Consider the following 14,468-nt stretch of genomic DNA (forward strand, 5'->3'; position numbering starts at 1 on the left):
CAGTAGGAGGGACAGGCTGTGGGGGGACAGGGAATGCGGGAGACAGGCAGTGGGAGGGACAGGCGGTGGGAGGGACAGGCAGTGAGAGGGACAGGCAGTGGGGGAGACAAGCAGTGGGAGGAACAGGCAGTGGCAGGGACAGGCAGTGGCAGGGACAGGCAGTAGAGGAGACAGGCAGTGGGAGGGACTGACAGTGGGGGGCACAGGCAGTGGGGGGAACAGGCAGTGGGAGGGACAGGCAGTGGGAGGCACAGGCAGTGGGGGCAACAGGCAGTGGGGGAAACAGGCAGTGGGGGGGACAGAGAGTGGGGGGAACAGGCAGTGGGGGGGACAGGCAGTGGGGGGCAGGCAGTGGGAAGGACAGGCAGTGGGAGGGCCAGGCATTGGGAGGGCCAGGTAGTGTGGGGGGACAGGCAGTGGGAGGGACAGGCAGTGAGGGGGACAGGCAGTGGGAGGGACAGGCAGTCGAGGGGACAGGCAGTGGGAGGACAGGCAGTGGGAGGGACAGGCAGTGGGTGCCACGTGGTAGGTGGGGGCATCCATTGTGCGTGGCCAGCCACACTCACCATGGCACTCAGTACGGGTGGGGCTGGGCTGGAAGCCCTCATCACAGTCGCACCAGAAGCTGCCCTCGGTGTTGACACAGCGGCCATTGACACAGAGGTCAGGCTGAGCACGGCATTCATCGTCATCTGAGATGGGAGGGATGAGGCAGACCAGGGTGTGGGGTAGGCCACAGGCAACCTGCCTCTTCCACAGCCCCAAAGGGCCCCTTTGGGTCTGCCCAGGCCCTCTTGCTTATTTTTATTTTAATTTAATTTTATTAATTTATTTTTATTTTTATTATTTTCTATTTTGAGACAGAGTCTCACTCCATCACCCAGGCTGGAATGCAATGGCACGATCTCGGGTCACTGCAAACCTTCGCCTCCAGGGTTCAAGCAATTCTCCTGCCTCAGTTTCCCAAGTAGCTGGGATTAAAGATGCCCACCGCCTTGCTCAGCTAATTTTTTTTAATTTATTATTTTTTTTAATTTTTAGTAGAGATGGGGTTTTGCCATGTTGGCCAGCCTGGTCTTAAACTCCTGACCTCAGGTGATACACCTGCTTTGGTTTCCCAAAGTGCTAGGATTACAGGCGTGAGCCACCATGCCAGGCCTTATTTTTACTTTTATTGTTTTTGGAGATGGGGTCTCGCTTTGTTGCCCAGGCTGGAGTGTAGTGGCACTGTCCTAACTCATTGCAACCTCAAATTCCTGGGCTCAAGCGATCCTCCCGCCTCAGCCTCCCAAAGTGCTGGGATGACAGTTATGAGCCACTGTGCCTGGTCCGACCCTCTTGCTTCCACAAGGGGTTCCCTGCACCCCTGAAGCTCCAATACCCCCATACCTGTGCAGCCCTCCCCAGAGCCAGGCAGGGGCCGCATGCCTGGGGGACAGACGCACACGAAGGTACCGATGAGGTTCTTGCACTCCATGCCCCGGGCGTGGCAGTCCTGCTGACCATCTGCACACTCGTCCACATCTTCAGATGACCAGGGACAGATGGTCAGCCAAGGCCAGGCACCCCATGGCTGTGGGGACCTGGATTCCACCCTACATCAGCCCTGGTGGGACCTGAGTAAATTCCCTGCAGGCCCTGTCAGGTGTCCATCCCTCCTAGGAAGGGAGCCCCCAGCTCCTGCCCAGCCCCAGCTTCCAAGAAGCTAAGGGAATCAGGAATTGTCCCCCAAAGCTTGCATCCCCTGCCCACGTCAGGATCTGTGAGTCTCCTCATGGCCCCTGGAACACTGACCCTGAAACAGCCCCAGAGACATTGAGTCCCAGACCTGGGTCTCCCACCCTTGACACTATGAAATTTGGGATAGGAAAGTTCTCTGTGGTGGGTGACTGTTCCGTGTGCATTGCAGGATTCTTTTTTTTTTTTGAGACGGAGTTTTGTTCTTGTCGCCCAGGCTGGAGTGCAGTGGCATGATCTCGGCTCACTGCAACCTCCGACTCCCAGGTTCAAGCGATTCTCCTGTCTCTCAGCCTCCCAAGTAGCTGGGATTACAAGCGTACACCACCACACCCAGCTGATTTTGTATTTCCAGTAGAGACAGGGTTTCACCATGTTGGTCAGGCCTACCTCGACACATGGCCCCATCCTCCCGCAGGGTGTAGCCAGCTGGGCAGGTGCACAGGTAGGAGCCCCTGGTATTGTGGCAGCGGAAGGCACAGAGCAGCGGGTTCAGGGAGCATTCGTCGATGTCTGGGGAGGCCAGTGGAGGTGCCAGCTGTGGGGGGGCTGTGGGCAGGACCTCCAATCCCTCCCCCAGGCATCTCCGTCACACGGCCCAGGTCCTGGGCAAGCAGAGTCGTACCCTCACAGGTCATCATCGGGCCAGGCTCAAAGCCGTCAGCACAGGCACATTCGAAGCCTCCAATGACGTTGGTGCATGTGCCTTGCCCACAGGGGTGGCCGACAGAGCACTCGTCTGTGTCTGGGTGGGAGTAAGGGGGTGGTCAATGCCTGCAGAGGGTCCCCCATCCTCAATAGCATCCCATCTGCCTGCCTGTTGACCACCACAGATCGGATGGGGCCAGATCAAATGCACCTCTAGTCTGGCTATGGGGTAGGCAAGTGGTATGTGTTTAGTGAATGAATGAGTGAATGTGTGAGCAAGTGGGCAGGTAAGGCAAGGCATGAGTGAGCAAGGGAGTGAGTTAATGAGCAATAAGTGAATGAATGAACCAGTGAATGAAGGAGTGATTAAACCAGTAACTGAAACTGAGGCAAGAGGGTCTCTTGAGTCTGGGAGTTCGAAAAGAGCCTGGGTAACATAGAAAAACTTCATCTCTATAAAACATATAAATGAATAAGTGAATGAACGGTTAAATGAATAAGGGAATGAGTGAGTAAAGGCGTCAATGAGTGGGTGAATTAGTGAGTGAGTGAATGGAGAAATCAGCAAGGAAGTGAATGAATGAACAAGGGGGCAAATGAGGAAACGAATGAGTGAATAGGTGAGTGAAAGCGTGAATGAATGAGCAAAGGAATGAGTGAGTAAGTGAATAAATGAGTGATTGGATGGGTGAGTGAGCAAGGAGGCAAATGAAGGAATGAATGAATGAGTGAACAAATAAGCAAGTGAATGAATGAGGGAGCAAAGGAGTGAATGAGAATGAGTGAGTGAGTGAATGAGCCAGTGACTAAATGAGGTGTGAATGAATGAGGGAGTGATTGAATGAACAAGTGAATGAATGAACAAGTGAAGGAATGAGTGAGCAAAGGAGTGAATGAGTGAGTGAATTAGCAAGTGAATAAGTGAGGGAGCAAATGAGTGAATGAGTGAATAAGTGAGTAAATGAATAAATGAATGAGCAAGTGAATGAATGAGTGAGGTGTGAATGAATGAGGGAGTTAGTGAATTAACAAGTGAATGAACGAGCAAGTGAAGGAATGAGTGAGCAAAGGAGTGAATGAGTGAGTGAATTGGTACGTGAATGAGGGAGTAGAGTGAATAAATGAGTGAATGAATGAGAAAATGAAGAAGTGAATGAGAAAATGAAGAAGTGAATGAGAAAATGGAGAAGTGAATGAGTGAGCAAGTGAATGAATAAATAAGTCAGTGAATGAATGAGTCAGTAAATGAATAAGTGAGTGAGTAAATTAATAAGTGAGTGAGTGAATGAATGAGCAAGAAAATGAGTAAGCGAATGAATGAGTGAGTGAAGTACAGAGGGAGGAAAAGCAAATGGGGGAGAGACGCAGTGGGTAAGGACAGGATCTCATCCACCGCCTGGTAGTGTCTTCCCTGCCCTGCTCTGTTCCTTCCTGTCCTGGGAGGGGCCTGGGACAGGGCTGGAGTAGGGCTGGCCACTCACCCACACAGTTGATGCCAGTGAAGTCCAGGCTGTAGCCAAGGGGACACTCACAGCGGAAAGATCCATCGGTGTTGACACAGACGCCGTTAGTGCAGACGCCAGGGTTCTCTGCACACTCGTTCACGTCTGCGGATGGCAGGTGTTGCAGACATGGCTCCTGTCACCATGCAATCCCCAGAGCCCCGGCCACACTCAAGGCCCCAAGGGGATGAGAGCCCAAGCCCCAGGCTGGCAGGGTCCAGGGCCACTCGGGCTCTCAGTGGGAGCCTGAGACTCAGAGACCCAGGCAGTGCGGAGATGGATCTGGGTGGCCCAGAAGGCGCTCTTAGCAGGTGGGTGAGAGGCTCACCTTCTCGGGAGTCATCCGGGCCTGGGACTGCCCCGTGGCCAAAGGGGCAGAGCTCCTGAAAGGCAGCTGGACGGAGAAGGGGAGGGGAGTCAGAGTCAGGGCCCAGGTGCAGCCCCCAGGTGTGTGCAGGGAAGGATGAGGGAAGAATGAGAGAGGAAAGTGAGGGCGCATCATGACAGGGGAGGCTGGACAGGGGTGGGCACTCACCGCTGCCTTCCTGGGGACACAGCTCACAGGGGTCTCCCCAACCCTCCCCAGGCCTCTTACTGCAGCAGCAGCGGGTCTTGGTGGTGTTGAAAGCTTTGGGCACCGAGCACTTCCCAGCCTCAAAACGGGTGAAGCAGAAACTCTTCCGTGTGTCTGTGGGGTGGGGGCTCCATTACCCTGATTGAGGGCCACTGGCAGTGCCCACCTGCCCCCTGACCTCCCGCACCCCAGTTCTGGTGAATAGGTTGTGCTGATCCTGCCAGTGGCCAATCAGAACATGCCATGTCCCTGGTCATGGTGATTGGTTTGAGGATGGACATGTGACCTACTCTGGGCCAATGAGGATCTGCCCTGGGTTTTTCATTGTTGTTGTTGTTGGTTGTTTTTTGGTTTTTGTTTTTTTCAGATGGAGTCTTGCTCTGTCGTCCAGGCTGGAGTGCAGTTGTATGATCTCGGCTCACTGCAACCTCTACCTCCCAGGTTCAATTGATTCTCCTGCCTCGCCTCCCAAGTAGCTGGGATGACAGGCATGTGCCACCACACCCAGCTAATTTTTGTATTTTTAGTAGAGATGGTGTTTCACCACATTGGCCAGGCTGGTCTCAAACTCCTGACCTCAGGTGATCAGCCTACCTCAGCCTCCCAAAGTGCTGGGATTACAGGCAAGAGCCACCGCCCCCAACCTGCCCTGGAGTTTTGAGGGGACAGCTGGAATTGCACCCCACTTCATTGCTTTGGGGTGTTCTCATGCCAGGAAGAAAGATCAAACTCGGTGGTTACTCTTGGATCAAAAACCCCTTCCTGGAGAGGCAAAATGACTGATTCCAGAAAGCCCGAGGATCCTGGAATTCAGACTCCAAACCCCAAATCCTCGGCTCTGGACGCCTATCAAGTCCTCACCAGCAGGCTGGGGTCCCAACCTCCCAGAACAGCAATTATTCGTTGAGGTGAACTGCAGGCTTTGCTCTCACCCTTATTGCCCCTGACCTGTGAGAGAACAGGCTGGCTCAAGCTGGGTGAGGTTAGCCCACAGTAGATGAGGCTAACCCAGCTAAAATGGAGCCAGCCCAGAGCAGTCTAGGCTAGCTCAAACTGGACAAAACCAGCCCATTGACAGCCTACAGTCATGTGACCAATACAAGGAAAACCTAAATGAAGCACACACCGGCTAGCTCAAAATGGACCAGGTTAGCCCTCCGTAGACATGACCTCTATAGCCAAGAGGTTGCTGGTGCTAGGATAACCCTGCTAATGCAGAGAGACACCTCTGCCTGGTCAAAGCTCCCGTAGGGTCATACAAGAAACCACAGCCCTCTTTTCTGGGCAATCTGACCCTTCCCCGTCCCACTTCCCACCCTCTTCCCTAAGCCCTGTGCAGACTCACCAAAGCAACGGTGCTCATTGTCAGAGAGGACAAAGCCAGGTGGGCAGAGGCACTGGAAGCTCCCAGGGCTGTTGCTACAGGTGCCAAAGAGGCAGAGGTTGGGCTCATCTGAGCACTCGTCGATGTCTGGAAGGGCGGGGACAAGAGCTGGGTGGGGGGCAAGCAGGACCTCCACCAATGGGGAGAGGACTCAGCTGTGAGGAGGGGCAGATGGAGTGCAGGTCCAGCCAGGGGCTGCAGCGGGGCTGGGGTCCTGAGAGCTCAGTATGAGCTGTAGCACGAGGTGAGCATTGTGTGTGCAGGTAGGTCCTTCCCAGAAGGTGTCTCCAGAGTAAAGGTCATGGTCAGGAAGAGTTCATGATTAGAGACTGAAACTGCACATAGTACAACCTCTATGGAAAACAGCGTGGAGGTTCCTTAAAGAACTAAAAGTAGAACTACCATTCAACCCAGCAATCCTACTACTGGGTATCTACCCAAAGGAAATAAGTCATCATATGAAAAGGACACATTCACATGCATGTTTATAGCAATACAATTCACAATCGCGGAAATATGGAACCATCATGTTTATAAATGCCCATCAACCAATGAGTAGATAAAGAAAATGTGGTATGTAATACACCGTGGAATACTACTCAGCCACAAAATGGAACAAAATAGGCGCAGTGGCTCACACCTGTAGTCCCAGCACTTTGGGAGGCCAAGGTCGGTGAATCACTTGAGTTCAGGAGCTGGAGACCAGCCTGGCCAACATGGTGAAACCCCAGTCTCTACTGAAAATGCCAAATTTAGCTGGGCGTTGTGGTGGTGCGCACCTGTAATCCCAGCTACCAGGAGGGTGAGGCAGAAGAATCGCTTGAACCCGGGAGGTGGATATTGCAGTGAGCAGAGATCATGCTACTGCACTCCAGCCTGGGTGACAGAGCGAGACTCCATCAAAAAAAAAAAAAAAAAAAGACAAAATAATGTTCTTTGCAGCAACTTGGATGGGGCTAGAGGCCGTTATTCTAAGTGAAGTAACTCAGGAATGGAAAATCAAATATCGTATGTTCTCACCTATAAGTGGGAGCTAATCTATGAGGATGCAAAGGCATAATAATGACATAAAGGACTTTGGGGACTCCCGGGGAAAGATGGGAGGGGGGTGAGGGATAAAAGACTACATACTGGGTACATTGTATACTACTCAGATGACAGGTGCACCAAAATCTCAGAAATCACCACTGAAGAACTTATCCATGTAAGCAAAACCCACCTGTTCCCCCATAACTGTTGAGATTAAAATAAGAAAAAATAGAAAAAAATTTTAAAACCTTAAAAAAAAAAATTGCACAAAGCTAACTGAGACTGGATATATTTACCCTACACTGGATGGGGTTAGCTCATGTTGTATTAAGCTATCCCAAATAGAATAGATCAGAATAGACCGGGCGTGGTGACTCATGCCTGTATTCCCAGCATTTTGGGAGGCTAAGGTGGGAGGATCACTTGAGGTCAGGAGTTTGAGACCAGCCTGGCCATCATGATGAAACTCCGTTTCTACTAAAAATACAAAAATTAGCCAGGTGTGGTGATGAGCGCCTGTAATCCCAGCTACTTGGGAGGCTGAGGCAGGAGAATCTCTTGAACCCGGGAGGTGGAGGTTGCAGTGAGCTGAGAGTGAGACTCTGTCTCAAAAAATAAAAAATAAAAAAAAGAGTAGATCAGAAGAGACCAGGCCAGACTGGTTCAGATTATACAAGGCTAGCCTAGATGGAAGCCCAGATCAGAGGCGTTCAGGCCAGACTGGTTCAGGTTAACCCAGGGTAGCCCATCTGCTCAGGCCAGACTGGTCCAGGTTAGACTACAGTGAACAAGGTAGCTCATCTGCTCAGCCCAGGTTGGTCCAGGTTAGCCCACACTCTCTGAGGCCAGCCCAAGTGGATAAATGAACCAAATGAAATAAGGTCAGACTGGTTAGTCCAGACTGCATGAAATCATCTCTATAGGTGATTACAACAGTGAAGCTTGGGCCAGACTGGTCCTTGATCACCAGTTAGCAAATGAGGAGCTCTACATTTGGGTGCACTGAGAAACGGTGAGACCCCCACACCCATGTCAATTTATAGGATTCATGAGGAAGCCTGTGGGCACCAGAGACAAAATTCTGAGCACAAAGTCCAGAAACAATCAGAATGACAATAATAGTTTATGAAGCTGTGTTTGACTCTGCGTTGAGTACATCTCCACCTTCGTCACAACCCTAGCTGGTATTCCCATTTTATGGATGGAGAAATAGAGGCACTCCCTGGTCCCAAAAATGGGAGTTGGGGCTGGATACTCACCAATGCAGTGGTCACTCTGCACCTGGAAGCCAGAGGGACAGATGCAACGGAAGGAGCCCTCGAGGTTCTGGCAGGTGCCTGGTAGGCAGGTTCCTGCGAGGCTGAGGCACTCATTGGTGTCTGTGAAAAGAAGAAAGAGGGTCCTTGTGCCAGCCAGGATGCAGGGGGCTCACCTGGGACTGGGACCAACACCTGCAATTACTGTGTGATCACCGAGGGCCACAGGACAAGCCCTCGCAGTGGCAATTCTGGCTCCAGGGCAAGGACTGAGACTCAGGACCACAGGGACAGCTGGGGAAGGATTATCTGACTCTTGTGGGGTTATAGGGGGGGCCAGATGGTGTCCAGTGGGAAGAGGTAGCAAGATTCCTAATCTGGCGCCACCAGCAGATTCCTTCCATGGTATCCATTTAGCGCTTCTACTATTCTTTGCTTCTGGAAACTTACATTTTCAAGACAGCCTCACCCTACACCTCAAATCCCATACATAAAAACATAGGTTTGATGTACTGGTTTTATAATTATTTACTTTATTTATTTATTTTGAGATAGGATCTTTCCCTGTTGCCCAGGCTGGAGTGCAGTGGTGTGATCATAGCTCACTGCAGCCTCAAACTCCTGGGCTCAAGTGATTCTCCTGCCCCAGCCTCCCGAGTAGCTAGGACTACAGGCAATAGCCACCACTCCTGGCTAATTTTAATTTCTTTGTAGAGACAAGGGCTCACTACGTTGCCAAGGCTAGTCTCAAACTCCTGGCCTCAAGCAATGCTTCCACCTCAGCCTCCCAAAGTGCTGGCTATTATTTTTTTAAAGCTTAAAATAAATGCTTGGGTAGTACATGGATCTGTGCTCACCCAGAAATACCAAACTGTGGTGTACATGGAGCAGGGGCTGGTTGAGATGCCTCCAAGCACCATAGGCAGACTCACCCACACAATTCTTCCCATCAGTTGTGAGCTCAAAGCCATCCTGGCAGAGGCAGTGGAAGGAACCAGCTGTGTTGAGGCAATGGCCAAATCGGCACACCTGCCCCACCAGGGTAGTACACTCGTCAAAATCTGTAGAGGGGAGATAGGCAGGCCAGGTCACCCACAAAACTTGAAGGGATCAAGCCTTCCTTGTACTTCTGTCTGCAACTAAGTTGATAGCATTGGCTTCAACTTGAGCACTCATGTATAGACTGTGTGTATTAACCTTCCACCTATCTTACGAGGTAGTTGCTGATATTTTCTAATATAATCATGTAATGCTATGAATTTGCCTCTAAGTGCTCCCTTAGCTGCATCCTATGTATTTTCATATGTTATGCTTTCATTTTCATTTTCTTTTACTTCAAAATATTTTCTAATTTTTCTTATGATTTATTTGACTTATGGATTATTTAGGAGTATATTATTTAATTTATAAATATTTGGGGACTTTCTGGGCATCTTTCTGTGGTCAATTTCTAGATTCACTTCCTTAGATTCTGAGAACCTACTTTGTGGCCAGCCTGCCAACTGAGCCGACTCACCCACACAATCCCCATTGTGTGTCACCACAAAGCCAGGGATGCAGAGGCAGTTGTAGGAGCCGATGATGTTCTTGCAGGTCCCATTTCCACAAGGCTGCTGGTCACACTCATCAATGTCTGCAGAAGCAAAGCCTGAGAGCCCAGCCCAGCTCACCCAGGGCATTGGGGGACTTAGGGAGTGAGAGGCCAGCTGGACCTAGCGGTCCTCCCCTGCACCTAGCCCTGCCTAGATGACTGGACAGTGACCCCTGGGGGTGATGGCTGGGAAGTACTCCTGGTGTGATCTATCACCCCCATTTTACAAATGGGAAAATTGAGGCACAAGGAGGCAGATCAGCCATTTACCCAAGATCTTAATGTCAGGACCCAAACTTGGATCTGTCTGTGAACTAGGATGGACAGAAACACCACTTCCATCCCAGGGGAGGTGTAGACCCCCGGCAGCCTGACTTGAAAGGAGGGGGAAGATGAAGGTCTCACCCATGCACAGGGTGTGGTCTGCAGAGGCCTGGAATCCACGGTGACACAGACACATGTAGCTGCCTTCTGTGTCCATGCAGTCGCCATGGCTACAGACATTCGGGATCTCCCGACACTCATTCCGTCCTGGAGGTGCAGACAGCATGGTGTCCCCAGGGCCCCTACCACACAGTGTTTGCCTGAGCTCTCCCTACTGCAATGGAGAAGCCAGAGCCTGCCTTGAAGTTCCCCACTCAAACTTCCACCAGGGACATCAGGCTGTCAGCATTGACCTGAGCTGTCACTTCCATCACATCCTATTAACAGATACTCTCAATACATCCCCGATCCCTCTAATAGTATAGATAAGGAGAAAGACCTGGACAGAGCCATACCCCATCTAAGTCCCCGTGGGCAACAGAGCCCAGCTCCCTCACCTCCTCCCAGAGATCCTGCTCACCCACACAAGCCCCGCCTGGCGACAGTTTGTACCCTCGGGTGCACTTGCAGCGGTAGCTGCCAGGGATGTTGATGCAGTCGGCATTCTGCTGGCAGGGACTCTCCCTGCTGCCACACTCATCGACATCTGGGCAAATACAGCAAATGAGGTGGGGGTGACAGAGAAGCCCATCCTGACAGAATCAAACCTGAAACCCAGTCCAATGCTTCAGAACAGGTGGTCTCTCTGGAAGCAGCCAGAGCTGGAGTGAGGGTGGTTATATGAGATGGAGGCCCTTGGAAAGGTGTTAGCCCATTATACAGATGCAGAAATGGAAGCTTACAGAGTTTTAGTTACTTTTCCAGATTGCACAGTAGCAGACATGCATCCCACCCAGACCCCAGGGCTGGGAACAGGGAGAGGTGGCACCTTCACAAGCCAGCAGGATGCTGTTGTAGTTGAAGCCTGTGGGGCACTCGCAGCGGAAGCTCCCCATCTGGTTGATGCAGACACCACTGGCACAGATGGCGGGGATCTCCCCACACTCATCAATGTCTGCAGAGGGCATCTGCCATTAGGGGCAGCCCAGCTCCCTGGGACTTCCAGTGACCCTAAGCGAAGGGACCCACTAGCCCTGCAGTCTGGTTGAGGATGTTGTGGCCACAAACTAGCACACACTCAAAAAAATCTTGCTGTGGCCAAAATACATCCACTCACACCAGAAAGAGATCAGGATGTGGGAGGAAAGAGAAGAGCAGAGAGCGAGTGTGTGTTTTTCTCAACTAAAAATGCACATTTCCTGTGACCCAGCAACCTTGCTGGAAAGAAACGGCCTTAAGCATAAGCAGGATAGCGGTATGAGATGCTATTTAGCAAGAAACTGGAAACATCAATTGATGAATGCAGAGCAAAATACAGGATGTCTGTACCATGGAATATTCTTCAGCCTTATTAAGGAATAAAGCTCTGTAACATGTGACAATGTGGTTGAAACCTAAAATAATTATTCTAAGAGAAGCCAGACACACAAGAACAATATTGCATGACTCCATTTAAAGGAAATGTCCAGAAATAGCAAATCAATAGAGACAGAAAGTCGATTTGTGGTTGCCAGGGGCAGAAGGGAGGGGGTAAAGGGAGTGACTGCTAATAGGCATAGGGTTTACTTTTGTGTGATGAAAATGTTTTAAACTTAGATTGAGGTGATGGTTGTGTAACACTGTGAATGTACTTAAAACCACTGAATAGGACACTTTAAATGGGTGAAGTGTGTGGTATGTGAATTATATCTCAATAAAGCTGTTACATATAAACAATGTAAATGTCTATCAGTAGGGGACTGGAAACAACCTAAGTGTCCATCAAAAGGGAACTTGAAAGAACCTAAGTGTCCATCAAAAGGGAACTTGAAAGAACCTAAGTGTCCATCAATGGGGGACTGAAAACAATCTAAGTGTCCATCAGTGGGGGACTGAAAACAATCTAAGTGTACATCAGTGCGGGACTGGAAACAAACTAAATGTCCATTAATGGGGGACAGGAAACAACCTAAGTGTCCATCAATGGGGGACTGGGAACAACCTAAGTGCCCACCAATAGGGGACTGGAAATAACATAAATATCCATCAAAGGGGGACTGGAAACAAACTAAACGTTCATCAATGGGGGACTGTGATGAAAATGTTATTTTTGTGTGATGAAAATGAGTTCCAAACTTAGATTGAGGTGATGGGTGCATAACTCTGTGAATGTATTCAAAACCACTAAATAGGACACTTTAAATGGGTGAAGTGTGTGGTATGTGAATTATATCTCAATAAAATTGTTATAAACAATATAAGTGTCCATCCATAGGGCACTGGTTATAAACAATATAAGTGTCCATCCATAGGGCACTGGAAACAATCCACCTGTCTATCAATAGGCGACTGGAAACAACCCAAGTGTCCATCAAAAGGGGATCTGAAACAACCTAAGTGTCCATCAGTGGGGGACTGGAAACAACCTAAGTGTCCATCAGTGGGGAACCTGGGATGTATCTGCACCATGAAACACTTCTAGGCAGGGCAAAGAGAGAGGCTGCATGGCAGATAATAACCTGGCCAGTTCCTCAAGACACAATTTGGATGAAAAAAGCAAGTTGTGGCCAGGCGCGGTGGCTCAAGCCTGTAATACCAGCACTTTGGGAGGCCGAGACGGGTGGATCACGAGGTTAGGAGATCGAGACTATCCTGGCTAACACGGTGAAACCCCGTCTCTACTAAAAAATACAAAAAACTAGCCGGGCGTGGTGGCGGGCGCCTGTAGTCCCAGCTACTCGGGAGGCTGAGGCAGGAGATGGCGGGAAACTGGGAGGCGGAGCTTGCAGTGAGCTGAAGTGAGCTGAGATCCGGCCACTGCACTCCAGCCCGGGCGGCAGAGCGAGACTCCCTCTCAAAAAAAAAAAAAAAAAAAAAAAAAGAAAAGAAAAAAGCAAGTTGTAACCAACATGTCAAGCATTACATAATTTATGTAAAATGCCCCAGAAACCAACGTCATATATTTTCAGTGGGAGACCTATTATGTAATGAAGGAAGAAAAAACTAGAAAGAAATATTCCAGCCATAAAGCATAAGAATGCCCAAAGAGGGAAAAAAGAGACAGAGTTGAGGTGATGACTGGAGGAGAAGTGAGTTTTATTTGCCATGGTTTGATTTTTTAAAAAAATAAGAAGAATATATTCAGAGGATTAAAACAAATGAAAATGGGCTTATCAGTTAAACACTGCATGGTTGAAATTTGGCATGTAGGTGTTAAATTATGCAATATCTTGTTAAACTTAAAAAGGGAGCATTCTGGCCAGGCGCAGTGGCTCACACTTGTAATCCCAGCACTTTGGGAGGCTGAAGTGGGTGGATCACCTGAGGTCAAGAGTTCAAGACCAGCCTGACCAACATGGTGAAACCCTGCCTCTATTAAAATACAAAAATTACCCGGGCATGGTAGCAGGTGCCTGTAATCTCAGCTACTCAGTAGGCTGAGGCAGGAGAATCACCTGAACCCAGGAGGTGGAGGCTGCAGTGAGTTGAGATCGTGCCATTGCACACCAGCCTGGGCAACAAGAGCAAAACTCCATCTCAAAAAAAAAAAAAAGGGGGCGGGGAGCAATTTGACACAAACTGCAACACAGATGCACCTTGAGGACATCATGCTCAGTGAAATAAGCCTGACACAAAAGGACAGATCCTATGTGGTTCCACTCACAGGAAGTCCCTAGAACTGTCAGATTCACAGAGTCAGAAAGTAGAGTGGTGGGTTCCAGGGACTGAGGGGGATGGGGAGTGAGAGTTTCATGGGGACAGAGTTTCAGTGGGAGGAAATGAGAAAGTTCTAGAGATGACGATGGTGATAGTTGCAAAACAATGCAAGTGTACTTAATGCCACTGAAGTGCACACTTAAAAATGGTTCAAATGGTATTTTTCCAGAGACAAAAAAAAAAAGTCTCACTCTATCCCTCAGGCTGGAGTGCAGTGAGATCTCGGCTCACTGCAATCTTTGCCTCCCGGGTTCAAGCGAGTCTCATGCCTCAGCCTCCCGAGTAGCTGGGATTATAGGCACGCACCACCACGCCCAGCTAATTTCTGTATTTTTAGTAGAGACAGAGTTTCACCATGTTGGCTAGGCTGGTCTCGAACTCCTGATCCACCCACCTCGGCCTCCCAAAGTGCTGGGATTACAGGCATGAGCCACCGCGCATGGCTCGAAAGGTAAATTTTATGTTGCATATATTTAACCATCATTTTAAAAAATGGATAACAGTTTAATAAAAATTTTAAAGTGTCATTCTTTAAAAAAAAAAAAAAATAGTGTTTTTGAGGGCAGGATTCCTGGGGAGTTGGAGGTGTGTGGGAGGAGGAAGAGGGGAGGATGGAGGAATGGATGTA

General features: G+C 49.7%; 1 protein-coding gene across 1 annotated transcript in view; it reads right to left on the reverse strand.

Annotated features, from left to right (window-relative positions):
- Positions 1-14,468, reverse strand: part of FBN3 (fibrillin 3) — an 88,806-nt gene that overhangs the window by 21,108 nt on the left and 53,230 nt on the right. Inside the window, exons 42-55 of the mRNA XM_010385037.2 lie at positions 10,974-11,099; positions 10,566-10,691; positions 10,127-10,252; positions 9,647-9,763; positions 9,063-9,191; positions 8,134-8,253; positions 5,807-5,932; positions 4,423-4,575; positions 4,216-4,281; positions 3,867-3,992; positions 2,363-2,482; positions 2,128-2,250; positions 1,390-1,524; positions 567-692 (exon numbers count right to left, since the gene is read on the reverse strand). Of these exons, the coding sequence (XP_010383339.2) occupies positions 567-692; positions 1,390-1,524; positions 2,128-2,250; positions 2,363-2,482; positions 3,867-3,992; positions 4,216-4,281; positions 4,423-4,575; positions 5,807-5,932; positions 8,134-8,253; positions 9,063-9,191; positions 9,647-9,763; positions 10,127-10,252; positions 10,566-10,691; positions 10,974-11,099 (1,719 nt within the window). The remainder of the gene's footprint in view (positions 1-566; positions 693-1,389; positions 1,525-2,127; positions 2,251-2,362; positions 2,483-3,866; positions 3,993-4,215; positions 4,282-4,422; positions 4,576-5,806; positions 5,933-8,133; positions 8,254-9,062; positions 9,192-9,646; positions 9,764-10,126; positions 10,253-10,565; positions 10,692-10,973; positions 11,100-14,468) is intronic.

Source organism: Rhinopithecus roxellana, chromosome 8 (assembly GCF_007565055.1).
Source record: "Rhinopithecus roxellana isolate Shanxi Qingling chromosome 8, ASM756505v1, whole genome shotgun sequence".
Taxonomy (NCBI): domain Eukaryota; kingdom Metazoa; phylum Chordata; class Mammalia; order Primates; family Cercopithecidae; genus Rhinopithecus; species Rhinopithecus roxellana.